The 24,261-nt window shown below is 42.1% G+C and overlaps 1 protein-coding gene across 1 annotated transcript in view; it reads left to right on the forward strand.

Annotated features, from left to right (window-relative positions):
* fchsd2 (FCH and double SH3 domains 2) overlaps positions 1-24,261 on the forward strand; it is a 95,056-nt gene that overhangs the window by 44,518 nt on the left and 26,277 nt on the right. Inside the window, exons 7-12 of the mRNA XM_085370786.1 lie at positions 4,978-5,032; positions 5,153-5,281; positions 9,598-9,720; positions 10,647-10,742; positions 18,169-18,285; positions 21,936-22,040. Coding sequence (XP_085226912.1) covers positions 4,978-5,032; positions 5,153-5,281; positions 9,598-9,720; positions 10,647-10,742; positions 18,169-18,285; positions 21,936-22,040 — 625 coding nt within the window. The remainder of the gene's footprint in view (positions 1-4,977; positions 5,033-5,152; positions 5,282-9,597; positions 9,721-10,646; positions 10,743-18,168; positions 18,286-21,935; positions 22,041-24,261) is intronic.

Consider the following 24,261-nt stretch of genomic DNA (forward strand, 5'->3'; position numbering starts at 1 on the left):
GCACATGACCATAGAAAAAATGGTCAAATCTTGTGAGCGATGTATTCGTCGAAAAACACCTCCAGAGAAAGCTGCTCCATTGATAAACATTAAGACCTGCAGACCTCTCGAACTAGTGTGCATGGACTTTTTATCAATAGAGCCAGATCGCTCAAACACGAAAGATGTATTGGTCATAACTGACCATTTCACAAAGTATGCTGTGGCAGTGCCAACTCCAAATCAACGAGCACAGACTGTAGCAAAGTGTCTCTGGGACAACTTCATTGTCCATTATGGTTTTCCCGAAAAGCTTCTTAGTGATCAGGGTCCTGACTTTGAATCAAAGACCATCAAGGAACTCTGTGAACTTACTGGCATGAAGAAAGTGCGTACAACCCCCTACCACCCTAGAGGGAATCCGGTTGAGAGATTCAACCGCACTCTTCTCCAGATGCTTGGGACACTGGATCGGTCAGATAAACTCCACTGGAGAGACTTCGTCAAGTCTCTGGTACATGCTTATAATTGTACGAAGAGTGACGTGACTGGATTTTCCCCCTATGAATTGATGTTTGGGAGGCAACCAAGACTGCCCATTGACTTAATCTTTAGGTTGCCCACTAATGCTACTAAGCAGACTCATTCCCAGTACGTCGGTAACCTAAAATCTCGCTTGGAAGAAAGCTACCGGATTGCCACAAATAATGCACAAAAGAATGCAGGTCGCAACAAAGCCAGATTTGACCGACGAGTGGTTGAATCAACATTGCAGAGTGGAGACAGAGTTCTTGTACGAAATGTGAAGCTGCGTGGAAAACATAAGCTGGCAGATAAGTGGGAAACGGATGTTTACATTGTCCTTAAGCGAGCTGGAGAAATGCCGGTCTACACAGTTAAACCTGAGGGTAAAGATGGACCTGTGCGGACTCTACATCGTGACTTGCTTCTCCCATGTGGATTTCTGTCAGCAGCTGCAGAACCCGAGACAGTCAAAACCCATCCAAACAGGAGACCCAGAACAAGGCAGTGTTCTGTTGTCGAGGGGGAAGATGAAATTCCCTCTGATATGGATGATGTATCTGATTGGACATTTCGCCCTCTCATTACATCAAAGTCCGACGTATATGTCCCAGTACATGAAACTCACAAGTTGAGTAAACCTCCTTGTGTGGTCAGAAGATCAGCAGAACCAGAGGTGCCTACAGTTTCACTTCCACCTGATCCTCCTGCCACTAAATCCCTTGTAGAGGAAGGTGAAGGAATGATTCAGGATGTACCTGACCGTGACAACTCACCTGAACGTGACAACTCACCTGAACGTGACAACTCACCTGAACGTGACAACTCACCTGAACGTGATAACTCACCTGAACGTGACAACTCACCTGAACGTGACAACTCACCTGAAGCAAACATATTGCATGGGCTTGACTCAGCCAAAGGACTTCCTCAAAGTTCAGAATTGCAGCAGTCTGAGGAAGCTCCTCAAGATGATGGGACGAGCTCTGATGCAGCATGTGAAGAAGGATTAAGTGATGTGAACAGACCTGTTACTGAACAGCCTGAACCTGTGATGATCCAGAATAATGGACTTCAAGATACTGAGCCATCTCTTCGTCGTTCTAACAGATTGCAAGCAAAGCCCAAGAGACTGCATTATGTGACACTTGGGAATCCTCTGATAACGGTGGTGAATTCTCTTTTTCAAGGCCTAAGTGAGGCATTGACTAGCTCTTTAAATGGATTTGAAGATCCAACTAGTAATTATGTTGGAAAGGTCAAAGCAGTGTAACTCAGTGCCACCCTGCAGATGCCCAGGGACGGGCATACCATCAAGAGGGGAGGGTGTAACCCACATAAAATGGGGGTACCACTTTAAGGACTGATATGAGGAGAGATGGACAGCCTGCCCAACCAATCGAAATGCACAGGTCCCAGTATGTTTTGACCAATGGGAGAGCAGTCTGCCGCTGTATGTCCCACCTACGTGCTCTGTGTTTGCTGCTATGTGTGGAGGTAGTCGCGTGCTGGCAGGAGAAAAGAGAGACTGAAGCTTTTGAGCTGGAAAAAAAGTATTAGATATAAGTTGCAACCAACTGTGTTGCACATAAGTTCACTGGTTATCAGCTACCTTTCATGTTAAAAGTAGCCACAGTGAGTAAGCAGGCAAATGCTGCATTTTTCTGGTGACTTTAAAAAGTACCGCGTGGAGCTAAACTGTTAGCCTTTGTTAGCTCTGGTTGCTATCAACTGCCTGGAAGTTCATCTCAATCTGCTTCCATAAGTAAGGTAACACTTGAAGCACAACTTATGTTTATTTTTCCTTCATGTCGTATTACGGTTATTAAAGAGAAAACATGTCCTGTTACGTTATTTAGAGCCCTGCATTTTCCGACCGAGAGACACTATGCCATTGTCTTCGGCCGTGATGCGCTGAGATCGGTGAGCACATGTTGTATGTCTCAGTTAGTTCATGTCTGTTTCACATTTTATCGTTGAGAAACTGAATTAATCTCAATTGTTTGATTAATAATTGCCGCATATGCGACATATATGCATATGCACTGACTTTACTTGGTTTAATGCATAGTTTATGTAAGAGAGATGTTTTATTTTTGCAAAATTGAGTATTTTTATTGCAAATTTATGTTGAATGTGATTTAAACAAAATCCTAAGTTGTGAATTATAGCTAGAACAGCATAATTAATATTTGAATTGCTCTTCTGACCCTGTCTGTTGACAGGTCAGGTTTTTTTTTGTATGCTGAATTGTTCCTGAGGTGGATTCCTCCAGTGAAATAGATGGCGAGCCTTCCCACCTGGACTTAGAGAGACTGAGATTCGCTTCTTTTCCACTTGATGATCTGCTGCACCTTGCGGTGTGGTAGGACTGTATCACTCACACTTTCACGCACAGCTGGTTATACATAAGACCACTGACTGACATTCTCTCATCCCTATTTTCTTTCACACCCTGGGAATTTTTTGGACTTTACCCCTTGGACATTTTTTATTTGGGACTTTAAATAATGAGCTGTTGTGTAGAGCATTCTCCACATGTGAAAAGAGTGTGAGATTTTCATTTGAATGTACATTGGATTTGTGTAATCTGTTTCTATAAGAGTTAAGGAGTCAGGTTACTAGGGTGCACCCAAGCATTGAAACCCGAACATTGAAAACCAAAAATAACACTTGGCCAAGTCATTGCTTTAGTAGTTTGTGTTTTACTTTTCTTTTAATTTTTGTAAGTTTCCTTTCTACCATTGTAAAGTGTCTTTAACCTGTGCTTGTCAACCTTATGGTTTATGTCACTAAAGTTGGCTGGTTCTTTTGAGTTACATTCTTGTCTCTGTGTCTCATTTGAACACACCCCTGTGCTCCTATAGTCGAGCCTATTGGCCCATTGATATATTCTTTTCAACAATTCCCCTTACTGTGTTACACAAGGTTTTCGGTGTAGCACCTCTTTGAGACCCATTTCACCTATTTACTGCCTGTGGGTCACTGAAGGATGTTTAGGCCTGTGTGAATAAAGCTCAAGAGAGCACTTTACACAACCGTGTATCATAACACCAAAATGAGAGAAGAGTCCTCCTAAATATCAAGTCACACCCAAAGTCTACTGGTGGTAAATCCTGTCTCCCTACACTTGTCTTACTTAGAAACTTTATGTTGGATTTTTCTTTAATTTACCACACTTCTTGGTAAATATATAAAAATGGTGTGACTAAACAGATGGTCTCCATGGTGAGGGAGAATGTAATCAAGAGAGTGAAGCTGGTTAACCTCATAAGGAGAATGTGTGTGTGTGTTTCTGTTTGGAGAGAGATAAAGAAAGGGAAAAACATTGTCATCGAGGATGAAAGAAGCAATCAGTCATAAACATACACAGGTGTTTGAAAGAGAGAGAAAAAATACAGACGAAAAGACATGAAAACAACAACAGAGGAACAGTAAAGAATAGTGTGGAAACATTGACTGACTTTAGTTTTGATGAATCAGCTAACCACATCTAAACGATGTTAATTTGATATTATTAATTAATTTGAAGCATAGCTCCAGCAGATATATAGAGAGTAATGTTGATGTTGATTGAAAGCACTTTTTTCCTGTGACCCTGGTGTCTGTCCTTTACTTTTTTATTACCTTCCAAGCTTAAGAGGCTTTCTGATTGAACAGCCACCTGACCTGTTTCTGCTCTAAGAATTCAAATCTTGAAGCTTTGCAGTCTCACAATTAGTTCCAGAGTTTGATCTGGAGCTGATGAGTGTTGTTTTCCTCCCATCCCTTGGTAGCAGTAGCTATGGTGACATTTTCACTTCATTGAATTCTCAACCCTTGGTTTGCGCTCACATCGATTGGCCAATCTACTCTTTTCTGTTCTCCATCGCTCAGTAGAAAGTAGCAGCGATGGAAATAACTGTATCGCCTGTGTGCCATTATTGGAGAGTATGCACATGCGTGTGTGTTTGAGAGGATAAAAATGGCGAGGCACAAGGAACACACAGGAATAAATTGGTGTGAATGTTATTTTTAACAGCACTCGGGGTGTAAAGTAGGACTTAAGTAGAAGCATTTTACAGGTACTCTCGCGCGGGGAACTGGCAGAGAAAATTACACACTGAAGCATTTGCATCGGCGAGTGTTAGATTTAATCGAAATAAACATGCTTTTTTTAATGTTTTTGCGCTCATGCGCACGGATACACATGCCGGGAGGAGACAGGCTCTCTCTGTCATTGATACAAATGAGTGTCTGGATCAGGCTCACATTCATCACTGTCAAGTCTCGCTCTGCTCAGGCCAGGGTTCGTCTATAAAGTCTGGTCCGAATCAGAGGATGGAGATGTGGTAGAAATCCTTGGATCTTCCCTTCTGTCGTCTTTTACTTGACATGTTAAATTTAAAAATGTGAATACACAAAAAGTTTACAGTGTTTAAAAAAAATAAAATAAAATTAGATACTTATTATTGTTTTGTTTTTTGTCTTTTTCAGGTCTAAACTGGGTCTTTTTCAGTCAAGAATTAGTTTACAGAAAGCAAGTGTGAAGGTAAGAACCTGAAACATAACAGCGGCTTGTTTAGGCAGGGCTTTCAGATGTATTACTTTGAACAATTATTTAAAAACAAGTAGTAACACTATATACATTTTTTCTGTCTGTTTTTTGAAGTTGAAAGCAAAAAGAAGTGACTGTAACTCAAAGGCGACACAGGCCAGGAATGACTACTTGCTAACGCTAGCTGCTGCCAATGCTCACCACGATCGGTACTACCATACAGATCTGCTGCACTGCATACAGGTAAATATAGAAAGATGAAAGAAAGGAAATGAATGAGGTAAGTGGTGTGAAAGTGAAAACACAAAGCCAACATTAAAGACTCGAGATTTTAATGCTGTTGCAATATTTTGCTTTACTAGATCAAGTACTGACTTAAGAGCCTCCCTTGGATAATATCCGGAGGGATTTTTTATTTTTTTTTTGGACGGGAATGAGGAAGCATTTTTCTGTTTTCAGAATATAAATTGGGGAGCTTTGAATCTAAGTTCAGTTTTGGGAAAATGTGTTCCTTTCATGAGTCCACAAAGTCAGACTCCCATTCACTGTCAGTGAAATAGCTGGTAGGGAAATATCACACACGAAAAAGTGTTGATTTCACAGTTTTGAGTCTTCAAAGAAAGTCGCAGCGTTGTGCGGATTTACGATTTGAAAGGGGCTTATGTGAAGAAAAGTGAGCCATGCTAATGTCAACTTAAACCAAATCATCGGTGGGCAGGAAATTATCATTTTCAGCTGATGGAATATCAAAAAAGACATTCTTTTGTCTTTGGTCTTTTATTTTAAACTGCTAAGATGATTGAATACAAAAGGTGGTTAAGCCCAGTCTTAATCAGACACAATAATATCTTGCTGAGCTGTTTCAGTTGTGATACTGCTTTAATTATGATCTGTATGAAAATACACAAACAAAAATCCCAGTCTGTAATTCACTTACAGCCTAGCTACTCTGTTGTACAAACATGGGCTAACATGCTCACAGATACAACACATAAAGTAAAAGTCTCGAAACATCATATGTTTCCTTATATTTTGCCTCCAAAGAGCCAGAATTTCTTGGAATTTTTAAAGTGTTCTCGAGCAATAGTTCTCCAGGATGTCTGAAGGTCTTTTTCAAGTTTCTCTGGCTGCTTTTTCACAAATTTTCAGTCCATTACTTTTACTTGACCATTTTCATGAAACATTCAAGCACAAAACAGAACCTAACTCAAGGGATGAAAAGAAACCAATTTTTACATTTTTTAAGCAATTTGTTACTAGTAGTATGTCACAAAACATCATTTGTTCCAGTTTCTTGTGTTGAATCTATTAAAAATGCCAAAGACACGTTAGAGCATTTTTGCTCTAACAAGTGATTTCCAGAGATCTATTAGATGAAAACTTGGCATATCTCAGCATGGTGTGTCAAAACTGCCTATAGCAGATGAACAGTATCTGAAAGTTATTTCTTAAAGAAATGTGAAAAATCCAAACCCAGGACCTGAGAGATGCATCTGACACTTCAATTGGTCTATTCTCTACTGTTCACTAAAGCCTCAAAAGAAGTGTCTCAGTAGAAAGGGTGGCTGTCAACAAACATTGTTAAGGAAGGGAGAAAAAGATGTGCCAAATTTCACAACAACTGGACTGAGAATCAGTAGTCCAGAGTGGAAAATGCACGACAAGTGAGTGTCTACAGCCATCGGTAAAACTGTCATGGTTTGAAGCTGCATTTCAGCCAGTGGTGTTGGGTGTCTTGTTAAAATTTGTGGAATTATAAACATAGAAAAGCATAATGAGATTTTAACCCACTGTGCAGTACTATCTGGAAAGCGTCTGATTGACAATTGCTTAATTCTTCAGCATGAAAAATCCTCAGGCGTGACTGATTATGGTAGTTCTGTTATAGACACACATGTTGGTCTGTTTTACATCTGCAGCTTTATTGCTCTTGTTTTTCTCATTTGTCTGACCATCAGTTAAATGGTATGTACTCAGGATTTCAATAATATTAAATAAAATTTAAGTTTTTTTCTTCTGTTTCTTGGCTTTTGACTCCTTGTTTATTTCTTCTCCCATCTTCTTTTCTGTCTTCTCTCCTCACTCTCGCATGCTCTGCCTTAGGCGTGCATGAGCATCTATACTACGAGGCCATTCTGAATAATAGATCCTTAGCTTCTTGTGACAGAAGGACAGGACTGCAGGGAAATATGCACATACACAAATATGCGCATGAAAACACACACAGAGAATGAGGGACATTGCTAGAAGGAAGCAAGCTGTCTGTCCTCCCTCTCCTTCCTGTGCTGATTCATTTGTGGTGTTTACCTGAAAATATCAGCACTTGTGAATGTATGAGTTCTCTCTGCAGTTCAAGGAAGGCGTGAAATCTTTTCCATGAATGCATTCCTGTATGCTTTTGGGGCCTTTTCATCTCCATGTTCAACAGATATTGTAGTTATCCCATGAAATGTTTGAGATTAAATGAGTTATAGTGGTAAGAATCGGCTTCCTTCCTTCCTAGGTCATCTGAGAAAAGAAAATGATTAAGTGTGAAATAGATGACTGAAGGATAATAGAATAGTTTCTCTGGGGATGATAGGTGAGGAGACTTGTAATTGATAGCCTTGTTTAGATCAAATCTTCCCTTCATAAATACTGACTGTACTGAGAGTTGTAGTGAGGCTGCGGTAATAACTTAAATCTTATAGGTGAGCCGTCCTTGTCAATGCGACAGCTGTAGTGAAAGGGCAGAGGAAGAACCGACTGCTCAACGTCTCCCTCTGCTGTCAGCAGTATATGCTGTTATTAATGTCGGTCTTTAAAGTTGCCGGCTAGACATTGACACACACAACCACACACCCTCACACTTGCACCTCTGCTGCCCCGTCTGCTCCCCTGTGCTGCCCTTATTGTTCCAACTGATGCAGTCATTCAACCCAAACGCAGACACACACACATAAACACACATCCACTGACCATGGTATAGGGACGGACGGGGCTTTTTCTGGAAGCTGACTCACTTCATTTCAACACTACCGTAAATGGATGAAAAAAGGAGGGGAGGAAGAGAAGAAAGGGGGAGGAGGAAATGACCAGAATGATGAGGGAACATTTAGAGAGAAGTCAGCCAGCAACCCACCCTTAATGACATAATGTCCTTGTCAATATCCCATTGTTTTTGAGGCTGTGTTGTGTGTGAATGCTGTGGGTTGTGGGTTTTATGTTGTTTTTTTAAATGTGTTTGTCTGTATAAGAAGGAGACAGACGTAGGTGTTAGCTGGAGGCTGCAGACTTGGCCTAAATGATCCGCTGGTTAGAATAGTGTGTGCACGTTTCTGAGACTTTGGCCAGAGGAGTGCGTGTATGTGTGTGTCTCTGAGCATTTGATCACTGATGTCTGTGTGTGTGTGTGCCTTCTCTGTGTTTTGTTGAATTGGAATCTGAACCCCTTCACCTTCCTCTGCAGCTGTGAGAACACCATCCAAAGAACACACTCACATACTCACTCACACACACACTCGTGTCCCATAAACACATTTTTTTCAGTAAGTCTCTCTTTTTTGCTCTCACCCACTAATACCTTTTATACCTTTTCAAAATGCTCTCCCTTCCCCTCTTCTTCCTCTCCTCCTCCCCTCCGTTAGCCCCGCTCTCTGTCTGTTTGGCAGCGTTGCCTACAGCTTGGCAGCAGTATCCCGGCTGTTCACTTGGACTGCATACTTCATTAAAATGTCTTTACATCCGTGCATCAGAAATGCTAATGTTAACAGTTGTTAAATAAAAACATCTGCGTGGTTTTGGGCCTTCTTGTGACTTCGTTCCCTCCCTCTCACCTCTTTATATTTTCCCACCATCTTTCTCTTCACTTTTTCACCTCTTCCTTTTTTAGTTTAGTGTTTTTCATAAAATCCTTTTTAATGGCCCATGGAAACATGCCATATACTGCATTTAAAGTTATAATATACAGTACGCCATGGGAGGCGGCGATGCGAGTGAGGCGTGTTTGTTTGTAACAGAAGTGGGCTTTGCTATGCTGGACTCTATTTCTGTTCAATTTGACTGTATGTCCTGTATGTATTTTGCATGTTTTGGGGTGTGTTCTAGTGAAATTTATCATAAAATAAAGCTTGAAATTACCTTCCACACAAGACGTTTCCGTTGATTTAGTCCTGCTACACAGTAGCTTATGCAATAACAGAAACAATCATTAACAGAGGAAATTGTCCCACCCAACAAATGCAACAAAAATAACACAAAAGCAAGGGAGCTGTCAATCAGTTATAGTGTAATCTATGGACTATGGACCTCAAATATGATTTTTTAAACATAGACGTGCATCAGTAGATTATGTAACAAAATCACAGTACATTTATGGCTATCTAAACACAAGATTTAATTTGAGTTTACGACAAACTAGCAACGCTTATTCACATTCTGTTCTTTTTGTCTATTTCTTAGTGTCTCCTCCTGATTCCCTTGTCCTCTCTGCTTTATTATTAAGGATTGTGGAATTACATTGAATTCATCCATGCTTCAGTGTAACCCCTGGTTCCTGTCTTTCTCTGTCTGTCTTCTAGGCCTTGGACGGCAGAATCTATGAGCACGTCAAAGACTACCTGGTGGCACTTTGTCGCACTGAGCTTGAGGCCTCCCAGGCTACACACAACACGTATCAGTTCCTTTTGGACAAATCCACCAGGGTGAGTCAGACAATACAAAAATATGCTTTTTGAATCTGTGGTAAGACATTTCTATGGAACCCACTGAAAGTGTTTTGACATTCAGCAGTCTTTTTCTTTCTGTTATTTTCTTTCTTTAATTTCTTTGTGTCTGTCTGCAGTTTAGTGGTTTGCACAGCCACCTCACAAGCAGATCTTCAGTTCTGTTGCAGAAGTAGGCACGAATCATTTTGGGGTTGTGTCAGGAAGGAAATCTGGTGTAAAAATCTGTCAAATCAAAGATAGAGCTACCTTCTGTTGTGACCCTGTGTGACCCTGTGTGACCCTGGGATCAATAAAGTATTCTGATTCTGATAAGGGAGCAGCTGTGTGTACCTTTTGTGTGGCATGATGAGGTTTCTATTCTACTTTAACTGTGCAAGAAAGACACAACACAGTGACTGTTTTTGATTAACGCAGCATGTAGTCACAGGCAAATTGTGAAATGTTAACTTCAGGACCCGAACGCATTATCAGGGGTTATTTTGCATGTTGCCATTTTACTGAATGTCACTGTATTTCAGGATTGTTTGCTCACCACATCGCTTCTAGCTGCTTCCTGTGTGGGACAGTTTCTCACTGGTTTCGGGTCTCATCCTAAACTACACTCACACTAGCTTTGGTTTGAATGTTATGTCTTCAGAAACCATATCCCTCTTGGACCGAAAAATTAATCCCTCTAAAGTCAAAATATGAACCCACAAATGTATGCATGAATATGAAACACTCACCCACTGTGGGCTTCAGATGCGGCAGTGGGAAAAAAAATTGTCGTTTGCATCCTCGAAGGGAGCAGAAGCCTCTTCACACATGAAGTTCAACAGACTCTTGTATTGTCGGGTTTACACAGCACCAAACTTGCATGCAAAATGTACTGGATTAAAGATCTCCTTCTCTCTTTCTTTCAGATAATGCAGGAGTACAACCAGCAGTTGTTCATGCAAGAGAATCCGGTGTTTCACAAAGCGCACGACTTCCAGTTCCAGCCCAGTGAATGTGACACGGTGAGACTCGCACAACTACACACAGATCTCCTGGATTAATACTCATGTATCACTAGTACTTAGATTGTTTGTACATAAACCTGTTCACAGCAGGACTGTCACTCCACTTCACTTGCTGACTCACACACACACATACATACACACATACGCACAAACTCCCACACACAGACAGCAGCCAGCCATGTGGGCTTTCCTTTCATCCTGTTTTCTGTCCTCTCTAATATCTTATGTGTATAAAATGTTGCTTAAATCCTTAAGTTGAGTGATGAAACAGAATTCATTTACCGCAGTTCTGATTTAGAGAGTCACATTAAAACATCTGGGCCTGAGAGACCTGCCAAGTTAAAAATCCGTGAGCCAAAGCTGTGATCGCCCTTTTTTCTCTTGAGATATCTTTGGGCCTTTTGTTCCCAGACTTTGGGGATTTCTTTATGTTAACAGTTTCAGATGGAGTTGCCCAGTTAACTAATGTCTGCTGACAACGTGAAAGATGCATGAATCGGCTCTGTGTTCAGATGTTGCGTGTCCGTTGGGAGCGTATCTTTCTAGCCTGGGATTTTTTTTTGTCATTTACGCAAGCTAATTTAATCATTTAAATTCAATTGGTTGCTGAATGCTACAAATATTTTAAATTGTTGTCAAGTGATCACGGTCTGTGTGATCGGAATGGAGCAGTGGGAATCATGCTGTCTCCTCTCTTCTCCTCTTCGGGGACTTGTTAAGTCTTTCCGGCTAAAAAAAGAAATTGCTCTCACTGGACACTGTTTCTAATACCTTTCTAGAGTAGTATCCTTCTCTCCTGTGTCTGAGTCATATTGTGCACTCTCCTTTCTCTACATTTCTCTTTCTCTCTCTGGGTTCTGCCAGTTTCTCCTTGCCTCTGATCTTTTGCCTTGTTTCAAGTGTTCTAACAGTTTTCTCTGTAACAATGTTCTCTTCCTTCTTTGTGTCTTCCTGTTCCTGTTCAAGCTTTGCTAACAGTTTTTCCCTAAACTTTTTTTCCACTAATCGCTCCTTGTGTTTGTCTGTCTGTGTGCTTGCACTGCTGCTCTTTGGGTGTGTGGTCTGCGGATGCCTGGATGTCTATTTGTGTGTGTGTGTGTGTGTGTGTGTGTGTGCCAGACTCTGAGCTCGGTGCAGCAGTTGGTGGACATTGAACCGTCGCCGGTCAGTGCCATGAGAATGACCCTGGCACAGGTAGTCTTAACTGTTGTCAGCATTCCTATCATATTTCTCAGACCATGGCTTATCTGCTTCATTCATACATTCTGTTTATACTGACTGCATCATTTACTGTAAGAAGCTTTCAGTCAGCCATGAGCCAAACAAAGCGTAATAATGCAGTTTAACTTAACACCTCAGGCTGTGATTGATGTTTCAGCATGGCTCTGGAAAAATCTGAAACCTCATACACTCACAGGCTACTTTATTAGTTATACCTTGCTAGTACTGGATAATCAATCTCCTGTTTCACCACATCAAGTGCTCTATTGGATTGCAATCTGGTGACTGTGGAGTCCATTTGAGTACAGAGAACTCACCAGTTCTGTTCAAGAAACAAGTTTGATATTATTTGAGCTTTGTGACATGGTGCGTTATCCTACTGGAAGCAACAATACACAGTTAGGCTGAGGAATTCAAACAATGATCAGCTGGTACTGAGTGTGCCAAGAAAATATTGCCCACACTAACAGTTCATATAAGACAGAATGGATCCATGCTGTCATGTTGTTTACACCAAATTCTGCAATCTGACTGTTGCAGCAGAAATCACGAGCATACCAAGTTTTTCCAGACTTCTATTGTCCAATTTTGGTGAGTCTGAGCCTCAGTTTTCTGTTTATAACGAGCAGGAGTGGCACCTGTTATGGCCTTCTGCTGGTGCAGCTCATCTGCTTTGAGGTTCATACGTGAGTTAAAGCAGTCTAGCCATTCTCCTCTGACCTCTGGCATCAAAAGGCATTTTCTCCCAGAGAACCGCAGCTCACTGGATATTTTCTCTTTTTTGGACAATTCTCTGTAAACCTTAGAGATGGTGGTGTGGGAAAATCCCAGCAGATCAGCAGTTTCTGAAACACTCAGACGAGCCAGTCAGGGACCAACAACCACGCTATGCTCAAATCAGCTTCAGCCGGTCATTTTGACTATGTCTTCATGGCTACATGACTTAGCTGTTGCCATGTGATTGGTTAATTAGATATTTTTGTTAATAAACAGTTAAATAGGTGTACCTAATAAAGTGGCTGGTGAGTGTGTGTTCATAGGCACCCAACAGAGAAACCTTTTTAACCCACAAAAAAGACTTTGCCCTCACTGGTAGCAATCTTTCAATTTAAGTTATATTCCCTAGATTTCTAGCGCATGCTCGGAATGACCTGTTATAGTGAGAAAAAAAAGACAGAAAAATACTTGATTTTTCATAGTTATGCAGACTATTTACGAATGTTGTCACTATGGATCTCCTTGCCTGTGATTATGATGCTTTTGATGATACTTTACATTATAATTTTCTTTAAAAACAACTGTAGTGTCAGTGAGCTGACACTTTTTCGACTCAGTGACATGACAAATCAATGTTAACACACATTAAATTAAACTTTGCTGAACTAGACGCCCAAGTATGACATGCTCTGTTTGGCAGGGACTTCTTCTGTGATCTAACTCTGATTGACAGGCAGACAGTTAGTCAGCTAGAATAACCTTTATATTCCAAGTATCTTGGAGAGCAGTGTGGGCCCATCCCTCTTTTAAACAGAAATTGTGCTCTAACCAGTTGGAGCACCAAGACTTCATACAGCATGGCGGTGAGGGTGAGCAAAGTATTATTGTGTGTTGGGAATAACTGAGAAAAGCAGCTGAGGATGGGCTCAAATCTGACAGCACACTATGTAGTGATAAAACCCAGAGCTCTTTTGTTATTACTGGAAAAGAGTCATGTCTTGTTAATAGTCATTAACACATCATTGTGCTTTATAAATGATCTGTTTTTATATGGCTCTCAGCTTTGTGGCTTAGGGAGGAGGTTGTTGATTTTGGCCTACAGCAGTCAGCACTTTAACCACAGACAATAAAACAATAGCGTATGGTTTGTTTGTTTTTTAGGTTCGATTTTCTCTTTTTACTGAAATACAGCGGAGGTTAAAGAACTTTCACTGCCTGACTTTTTATGGCCATCTGTCACCGTAACAAGACCGTGAGACACTCTGGGATAACCACACAAGTGGCTGCAGATAGGATTATGACATCATCCACATAGTTGGCGTGAGAACTAAAAATAAACATGACAAATATGTGGGAGTTTCTGAATTACATGTTAAGATTTTATCTGCTCAATGCGACTTTGCTTTTGTGCACCAATAGAATAATCAAACCAGAGAATAGAGCAGCAGCTGATGAAATTTTCTTATTTCATATCTAAAAAGGCCACAGTTCACCTGATTGTTACAACTATTCCACCTGACATAAACCTCACAACGACAGCTGACTACACTGAGGCGGTTCAGCCATTACAGGTCTATTTAAAGAAGTTCTTTATGTTTCCTGCATTTTCTAGTTGCTTCATCATAATCAAGCAATGAAGGCACACTTGCTCGATAGCTGAATACCTTTGGTGGCTTTGGCTTCTCATGACCATTGTCATGACTCATCTGATGCCGTAACCTTATGTCATCTTTTAAAATATCACCATACTGTCATCAACATCCTGAAAGCTGATGTGTCATAGTTTAGTGTCATTTTCCTTTACAAATTTGTTATGGGTTCAAGATGTAATCACTGGAAATTGAATGTGTCCTGATTTCCATTCAAAATCATGCTACGTATATCTTACATGATGATTATTGAATTCTTTGTGTCTGCATGTGTAAGATAAGCCCATAAAACATAAAATATGAAATAATACTAAAGCTAACACTGCATTAAATTTACATGTTGTGAATGTAGACATCATATTGTGGTTTACAAGCAACTCTGTAGTTGTACACATACATTTTCTCTGTGCTATTTTAGGAGAACTCAATTCATTCTTTCGCTTTTAACACGCATAAAAAAGCATAATCATAGGCAGGTATTTGCTGCAGTCTGAATGCACCGCTGCTGCTCTAATGCAAGTTGTGTAGAAACACTGGAGTCCTAGGCACCCAGTTCTTTAAAACTCCATTAAAACACTTCACATAGAAATACTGCTGCCTTGGCTAATTTGTGATACATGTGCTGTTCAGCATGATGAATTTTATTAGTTAAGACAGCGATATGTTTCTAAAAACTGTAGAACAAGAGCAAGAGCCCTATTCAGAGAAAAACCTGTGCAAATGCATTAAATCATTAGTCCTAGACCCTTTCTGACATTTTTTTTCTTATAATAATATGTGTCTAAGACAAGAAATGTGTTCAGAATGAGTGAATAACCTGCAAGAAGACTGTATCTAAATGTGTCTGCCTCTTTAAGTCTGAAAAAGGTTTAGATTTTGATGATGACACCATTTTCCCTTATATGTCAGGTCAGTTGTTTATAGTTGTGCCTATTATGGCACCTACAGTCATTGCTAATGTTGTTATTTTCCAATTTATTAAATGATTTAATAAAATAATATTTCACCTTTGTCCATAAAGACATTTAGAGTGCAGGTTGATTGATCTGTTTGGGTGTAACGAGATAATCAGTGTGCAACAGGAAGATACAAAAGTGATGCAGAAAGTCACATGACTCACATGAGCACTAGAATTTATTTGCAGTATGAACAGTCATGTGAAAGGGAGTGGATCTTTTTTTATTTCAAAGATTTTATGTATTATGACATCATAATAAATAATCTGATCCTTACCAGGTTCTAAAATTATTTAAATACAATACCTCAGATGAGTACTTGCCCTCATTCATCAGCTTGTAGATCCACCTTTTTCAGCAATAACTTGAAGTAGTCATTTTCTGCATGCCATTTATCAGTCTCTCCTGTCACTGTGGAGGAACTTTGCAGGTATTTGCACATATCTCTTTCATCATTGTCCTGTTGTATGGCCCCATTTCAGCCAAATGTAGTAAGCTACTAGACAGATGGGCTCAGATTTGACTCTAGAGCACTTTGGTATACAGAGGAATTCATTATCGACTAAGTGCCCAGGACCTGTGGCTACAACACAAGCCCAAATCTTCACTCCTTCACCACCGTGGTGGACAGTGGGTATGAGGTTTGTGCTGTTATGCTGTGTTTGGTTTCATGCTTGGTGTGCATTATGGCCAAACATCACCACTTTGGTCTTCGTCCCAGAAGTCTTGTGGGTTGTTCAGATGCAGCTTTACAAACCCAAGCTGTGCTAACATGTTGTTTTTAGAGAGAAGAGACGTTTTCCTGGCAACCCTTCCAAAGTTATATTTGTTCACTTTTATTATTGTACTGTCATGAACTTTAACATTTAACATGCTAACTGAGGCCTGTAGTATCTGAGATGTAGCTCTTAGGGTTTTTTTGCAGTTACTTTGAGCATTGCACGGTCCGACCTCAGTGGGAATTTGCTAGGACATTCTAGCTGATTGAACTATCTTGAATCTTTTCCAGTTGTGAATAATCCTTTTCTCTGTATAATGATGGAATTGAAATTGTTAAAAAGTGACCATATACATGTTCTCAAAGAGATGGGGAGCAAGAATTGCTTCTTGAGGATCATTGCTGATGTTTTCCTCCTTGGCATCGTGTTACGCACACCGACAGAGTGACAAAACTTCTGCTCTTATAGATGTGCTTACATTTGCTAATGATCGGATAATAATCTGCATTTAATTAGGAACTCCTGGCTGTTACTTAACCTCGTAACTCCTGTGGAAGCAGTAGGGGTGTACTTAGGTTTTCCACACTATTTCTACGTTTTCGGTTTAGCTTTGTCTTTCGAGATGTTTTGTGTTTCATCTGAGCTTGTATTTAAGACCTGGTAAGGATCAGATTTTTTTTTGTTTACTGTCCACATAACTGTAGATGCTGGCAGACTATCTGAAATTCAAATTTAAGGAAATTGAGATGCAGGTTCGTGACATGTCATATTCGAGCCACTGTTCTAATCGAGTTTCCTGCCCTCTCCCTTAACTTGCTGCAATTCTCCTGTGCCTGAATGTAATTAAGCTGTAAATCTCCCATGTAATACACTTGGTTTCACACCTATACTTAGCCAGATTTATGCCCTATTGTTACAGAATCAGCACATAATTAATAGAGATGATGTGCATGAAAAGGTATAATTATAATATTGTGTACTTTAGCTGAGGCTAACAGACTTTTATCAGATTATGGGAACTCAAACCTCTCAGGTCTGTGCAAACACAGCACTGACGACGAATGTCTATACATGGAAGTCTTTGCAAGATATTTTGCATTGATTTCGATCTGAGTTATCACGAGGGAAGCTGGAGTGGGTCATTGTTAAATTACTAGAAAGTATCCTTTTTGTTTTTCAGCCCCTGCTATGATGCATTTATAATAGATAGAAATGAAAAGATCAAATCTGAGTCATATTTGTAAACAAGTAACCAAAAACATTTTTTCAGGGTTTCTTTGGACCATGGCAGACAGCTGTATAATTTGATTACTGAGTCATGTTTTTTGGACCACAATAGCAAATTATGATTAAACTGAAAAATCTGGCTTTAAAAATGCAAATATGTTTCTATGAAATCAGCATCAATTGTTTAGAGAAGACTGAATCAAATTAAATGATGTTTTTGTTTTCTTTATTAAAATATTAAGAAATATTTCATCCAACATAGTTAATCTGGATATTGTGGGTGTGTTATTATCAGAATTTGATAGAGTGGCCAAAGAACCTCCCAGCTGTCACCAGATTTTCATTCACATACTGCTAAATGATGCATGATGGGCAGAAGTATGCAACATGACCTTTTCCCAGCGAATCCCCGCCCACTTCAAAGCAGTGACAAAGAACAGAAAGAGAGAAAAAAAAAATAGAAATCTTTCATGTGAAATAAGAAAAGCTCTTTGTTAAGCGCATGAGCTCCAGATTCACTTTGGCTGCATGGTTATAATTGATGTCATATGTTTAATTGGAAGGCCATGCAGATTCCTTGACTGACCCTGCGTGTTTTCTGTAGTATATATTTTTTTAAAAAAGCAACAAAATAAAGTCACATGCAAAAAGTGCTGTCAACACGCACCTCTTCTCTCAATTTGTAGTACACAGAAAAAACACACACATGGTGTTTCACATGTGGTTTTAATAGCAGCTTTTTGTTTCATAAGGTAACAGAGCATCGCAACACACACTGTATTAATTACTTGCTATGGAAACAAGGTTGCTTTCTTTAGCTTAATTAACAGCCTCTGCGTATTGCACACCTTGAGCTGTTGTTTTTGACACTGTATTTTTGTGTGTTTGCCTGCTGCTGTGGCGTGTCTCTGTGCGGCTGTGTGTGGGATATTAGAGTCGTCAGCTGGAGTCGGAGTCGGGGACGACAGAGGAGCACAGTCTGAACAAGGAGGCCAGGAAATGGGCAACCAGGGTGGCCAGAGAGCACAAGAATATCATTCACTACAAGCGAGTAAGAGGGACACACACACACACGCTCACAAACATTTGTTGCACGTTTTAGAAATGCAACATGTGTCACGGCGAGTGAGGTGAGCCTTGTGGAGGCAATGAAGGAGGATCCAAACGCAGGCAGTCGTGAAGGTGTGAAGGTGGTTTATTGAGCATGAAAGTAAATACAAACGGCAAAGGGAGCTATGACTAACTAGACTGGGAACAAACTAACTACAGAACACGAACCTGAACATGAGCAGAAACACTTAGCGGTTGACAGCAGGGAAACACACAGATGACGCAGGGTGGAATACACAGACGGACCAGCAACTACAATGACGGCAGACATGACTTAAATACACGGAGAATCACAGGGGAATTACACACAGGTGGCGGACACAGCTGGGAATGATCAACAAGACGAGACAAAGGTAAAACTGAACACACTCACATGAGACGCAGACCATCACAATAAAACAGGAACAAGGAACAAGAAACCATCACACTAAGACACAAACTCGACAGAGAGACAGACAGAGGCACATGGAGCTAGACAAATACTAAGCAGACACAACCGAAGAACAAATCCTAAACACCACAGAAACATGAAACTCAAATAATAAACATCATCATCATCATCATCATCATCAACACTACAAGAGAACAAGAAAACAATCCCTGATGCAAACTAAAACATAATAAAACTCAAACTACTGGGTCCAACGGACCCAGAACCGTGACAGTACCCCCCCTCTAAGGGCTGGCTCCCGACAGCCCCAAACAAAAAAAGCACAAAGCACCAAGCCAGGGCGGGCGGAGGGGGTCCAGGAAGGAGGGTCCGAAACAAAAACAAGGAGCACAAGAGACCAGAATAAACCAAAAACAGGCCAACACAAAACAAGACCATTCACGAGTCCACAGTAAAGTCCGGGGCCGACAACACAAGAGCCGAAACAGTTCAGGGGGCCGACCCTGCACACAGCAACGGCGGCGACAGGCAAACAGTTCTGGAGGCCGACCGTGCGTGCAGCAACGGCGGCGAGGAAGCAGGTCCGGGGGCCGACCGTGCGGACGGCAACGGCGGCGCGAATGCAGTTCTGGAGGCCGACCACGTGGAAGGCAGTGGCGGCCACCGAGCAGGTCCGGAGGACGGCCGCGATGCCAGCGGCGGCGACGAACACCTTCTGGAGGCCGTCCCCGAAGGCCATGATGCCATCTCAGAGGCCCGGAAAACGGCCGGCAGAGGCGAGGCGGAACGGGTCGAGCTGGCACCGACGGCGGCGTGGCAACCACAGGACCAGACGAGGCAGGACCAGACGAAGCAGGACCAGACGAAGCAGGACCAGACGAAGCAGGACCAGACGAAGCAGGACCAGACGAAGCAGGACCAGACGAGGACGATGAAGACACGGAGGCTGGACCAGGCGAAGATGATGAAGACGGCAGCGGGACGGCTGCGGAACCTGACGGCAGCGGGACGGCTGCGGAAGGTGATGTGGAGATGTGCTGGCTGGGTCCTCCAGGACCACCAGCAGATGTGAGGATGTGCTGGGTGGGCTCCACGGGCCCTCCAGCAGACGAGGCTTGAGGCTGGCTGGGTTCTCCTAAACCCCCAGCAGACGACACTTGAGGCTGGCTGGGTTCTCCTAAACCCCCAGCAGACGACACTTGAGGCTGGCCGGGCTCCTCAGGCCCTCCAGCCGACGACACTTGAGGCTGGCCGGGCTCCTCAGGCCCTCCAGCCGACGAGGCAGGACGCTGGCTGGGTTCACCTGAACCCCCAGCTAACATGACTTGAGACTGGACGGGCTCCTCAGGCCCTCCAGGGAAAGCAGTCTCTAAAGCAGCAGGTACGGAGACCTCTGCCAGTGTGGACACTGGCTGGGACTGAGCAGCACCGTGGCTAGACTCAGGCAGCAACAGTGGGATACAGTCCTCAGAGGGCTGGAAGTGTTCCCCAATACACTCAGCAGAGGACTGAGGCGGACGGGTGAACTCACTTGAGCTCTCAGGGGGTGCTGAGAGCCGAGACTGTTCAGGTGAGTTCTCCGGTGAGGATGCTGGTGCTGGTGTCTTGACCTCTAGGGGTCCAGAGTTGGCTGGTGACTGACACCCAGCCTCTGGGGAGGCCCTAGAGGGAGCAACTGCCTCTGAGATGGCCAGCTTAAATGAACCAGCAAAAGTTTGTGTGGAGTGTGTTCCCTGCTTGTAATGAGGCTGTGAGGATAAAGGCTGGGTAAATGAGTGGACAGGCTGCTGAACTGGTGGCAACTGAGCTACAGGTAGCAAAGTAGTAACAGGTGGTGGAGTGGCTGGCTGAACTGATAAGGCTGATGACTCTTTTGCCAACTGAGCTATTGACTGGGCTATGGACTGTAACATGGTGTCTACTGGGTCTGACTGTGACTGTGATGGAGGTGATGAGTGAGTGGCTGACTGAGTTAGCGACTGCTGGGAAGCTAACCGAGCTACCGGCTGAGCAGCTGACTCAACGAACACAGCCCCGGTATAAACAGTCATATGAACTGGTGAAACAGACAGAGCGTCTTTTCCACTCACCACAGCCGGCAGTTCTGAAGTCCTATTCTCCAGCTGTGGGGCGACGCGCCGACGGCGCGATCGTCGCTTCCTCCCGGGCAAAACCTCCGGCGGGCCGGGCAAAACCTCCGGCGTCCGGCTGGGTTGGGAAGCGATAGCGGCTGGTGGGTGTAGGTGAAGTTCGTGAAGGATGAAGTCTTGCGCGAGTGGGTGTAGTGAGTCCAATAGCCAGGGATAATCCGTGAGCAGCTGTTGCAGTCTGGCTTCCAGAACGTGGAGGAATGCTTCTCCCTCATGCTCTAGCCACAGGTTGATTATTTGTGAAGCGGAGTTCGTGATGAGGTCCCGAAGCTCCGTGGGTGGGGTGAATGCCGCTGGATCCATATCTGGCTGGTCCGTACTGTCACGGCGAGTGAGGTGAGCCGTGTGGAGGCAATGAAGGAGGATCCAAACGCAGGCAGTCGTGAAGGTGGTTTATTGAGCATGAAAGTAAATACAAACGGCAAAGGGAGCTATGACTAACTAGACTGGGAACAAACTAACTACAGAACACGAACCTGAACATGAGCAGAAACACTTAGCGGTTGACAGCAGGGAAACACACAGATGACGCAGGGTGGAATACACAGACGGACCAGCAACTACAATGACGGCAGACATGACTTAAATACACGGAGAATCACAGGGGAATTACACACAGGTGGCGGACACAGCTGGGAATGATCAACAAGACGAGACAAAGGTAAAACTGAACACACTCACATGAGACGCAGACCATCACAATAAAACAGGAACAAGAAACCATCACACTAAGACACAAACTCGACAGAGAGACAGACAGACAGACAATGGCACATGGAGCTAGACAAATACTAAGCAGACACAACCGAAGAACAAATCCTAAACACCACAGAAACATGAAACTCAAATAATAAACATCATCATCATCATCAACACTACAAGAGAACAAGAAAACAATCCCTGATGCAAACTAAAACATAATAAAACTCAAACTACTGGGTCCAACGGACCCAGAACCGTGACAACATGTGAATCTTAATCAGGTTAATTTTAAAGTGCACGCACATTCCTGTTCTAATCACGCTCTCTGTTTGTGTGTGTTGTTGTCAGTCTCTGGAGGAGTGTGAGAGCCACGGCTTGCCTCCCACAGAGCAGGGAAGATTAGATCTGGAGATGAAGATCGAAGACACCAAAGAAAACATGCGCAAAGCCGAGGTGTGTGACTCAGATTGTCAACGTTTACTGCTGTCTCAGGGTCTGTGTTTAAATATAACCCTGTGCGTATGGTGTTTGCACTTTGTTCCCATCTTCATGTAGCTCTCTTTCCCAGTGCTTTATTTTCATCTCGTAGTCTAAAGGCACGCAAGGTCAGGTGAAGTGAAAACACCAAAATGTGGGTGAATGTAGCGTGTCAGTTGTTCTATCCTGTCAAAACCTGGGCGCCGCATGGAGCTACAAGGATACAGAGAACAGATGAATAGATGATCCTTTTCCAACAAATGTTCAGAACACAAACTTTGGAAATACAGCGTGAATTTATTTGAGTACTTATTATGGAGCGGCCTGTCACAGAACGTTTTGCAGTATGTGCACTAATGCTGACACATAAAGGAACGAACAGGAAAAAAACGTTTCCAAGAGAGTCTGCCTTGGATAGCAACATGAGATTTATTTTTATAGAAGTAAGAAAAAAGAGAAGGAAAAAATCTGTGATGCGATATTGATATCAAAAATAAGCAGATGTTATTTTCTGTGTTATTACTGTTGTGTACGGGAAGCTTATTTTTCATTGTTTTAATAGGTCTCTAATGAATGGCTAATGTTTGTTGTTCTGAAACACCATGAAATCTGTGGTACACATTTACATAGAAGTACTTAATGTTGCATATCGTTGTAAACGAGTTGAAGTGCTGCCCACTCTTTGGGCCGATGTATTTTGAATTGAATGAAGAGTGAAATTGGCCGTATGCTCTCACTCTGCACACCCTCTTTGACGTAGCAGGGTATATTTTAACAAGCATGGCCCACGAGTTATCGTCACACTTTTGCCAACATAAGATGTGACAGATCATTTATGTTATTCACCTACACAAATCTGAAAAAACTAATTAATTACATCCTTGATGTATGTCATAGCTTACAGTTACATTTCTCTTAATATCCCACTGTTACTACATGCAGGTATAACGCATTGTAGGTTAAAAACAGCTGTAATGTTTTAGATTATTTTATTATATTATAATGAAAATGTTGATACAAGGTCAGATGATCACATATTTTTATTGTTTCTTTGACCACTTTCTCCTCAGGCTTTCAATCCACATGTACCTCTTTCTGTTTCCATCCTCCCACTCTTTTCCCTCTACACACCCTAGCCAGATACTTATTGATTGCGCATCGATTCCCACAGATTGAACCTGTCAACACTCAATGAGATCACTGCACCGTGCGCTATCCTTCTCAGCCTAATCCTCTCTGTTCGCTCCCAGAAGTCTATATTTCTATTCATTCTGCTTTTCAGCTTCATTGCATTTGGCTCATTCTCTATCTAACTTCCTCTTTGGCTCCACACTACCTTTGTTATCAGGCTTTTGCATATTTGGCACCCTCTGCTGTCAAGTTAAGAAACATTTGCATTCGAATAATTTAGCAGCTATCAGTAGCTTGTGATCTCACTTCCCTCAAAATAATTAGAGAATCTTTTCATAGCAAAGTGCAAACATGTGTCCACGTCACCTTTTTTTCTGTGCTTCATCCTCTGTCTTTCTCTCGTGCTTCCCTTTAATTTCTCTTTTAGACCAGCATTACCTTGACTAAGATGGTGAATATTTTATGAGCTCTTTGATACTAATGGCTTTATCACAGACCTCTTATCACAGATTTATAAAGGGAGTGAAAGCAGGGCAAAAGACATTATGTAGGTTTGATGGGAACATTAGCTGTATTTTTTGTATTATTGATGGGAGCATTATCTGTATTATCTGTGAATTAGCTCCATCTTCCTTCCATCAAGCCTTTTCCAGTAGCAATATCAATCACAAAGCCAAGCCAGGCCTATACATTAGTTACACTACCCAAAAATATTAAGGGAACACTTGGTCATCACAGTATAACAGGAAGTCGGTTAGACTTCCTACTTCATATCAGTGTGTCAGGATAGGAAGCATAAACTGGTGCAGGTGAGTGACAACAGGTGTGCTAGAGAGGCAACACTAAGACAACCCCTTATCCCCCCTCGACAGCCAACACAACAAACACTAGGCAGACTTTTGCAACAGCAGCTGGACTACTGAGCAGTTAATTCACAGGATACATGGGTTTTGAAAACAACTTCTCAGGGTTACAGGCTGTTGTTTCGCTTCAGGGCCACACCCTTTTCAGCAGCCAGTAGTGCAACCAGGTATACAGATGTCATTTGTGTGTGATTTCTGTGTTT

This window comes from Diplotaxodon limnothrissa, linkage group LG14, assembly GCF_057381915.1.
Source record: "Diplotaxodon limnothrissa isolate DT_005_m linkage group LG14, D_limnothrissa_male_GT1.1, whole genome shotgun sequence".
Classification (NCBI taxonomy): domain Eukaryota; kingdom Metazoa; phylum Chordata; class Actinopteri; order Cichliformes; family Cichlidae; genus Diplotaxodon; species Diplotaxodon limnothrissa.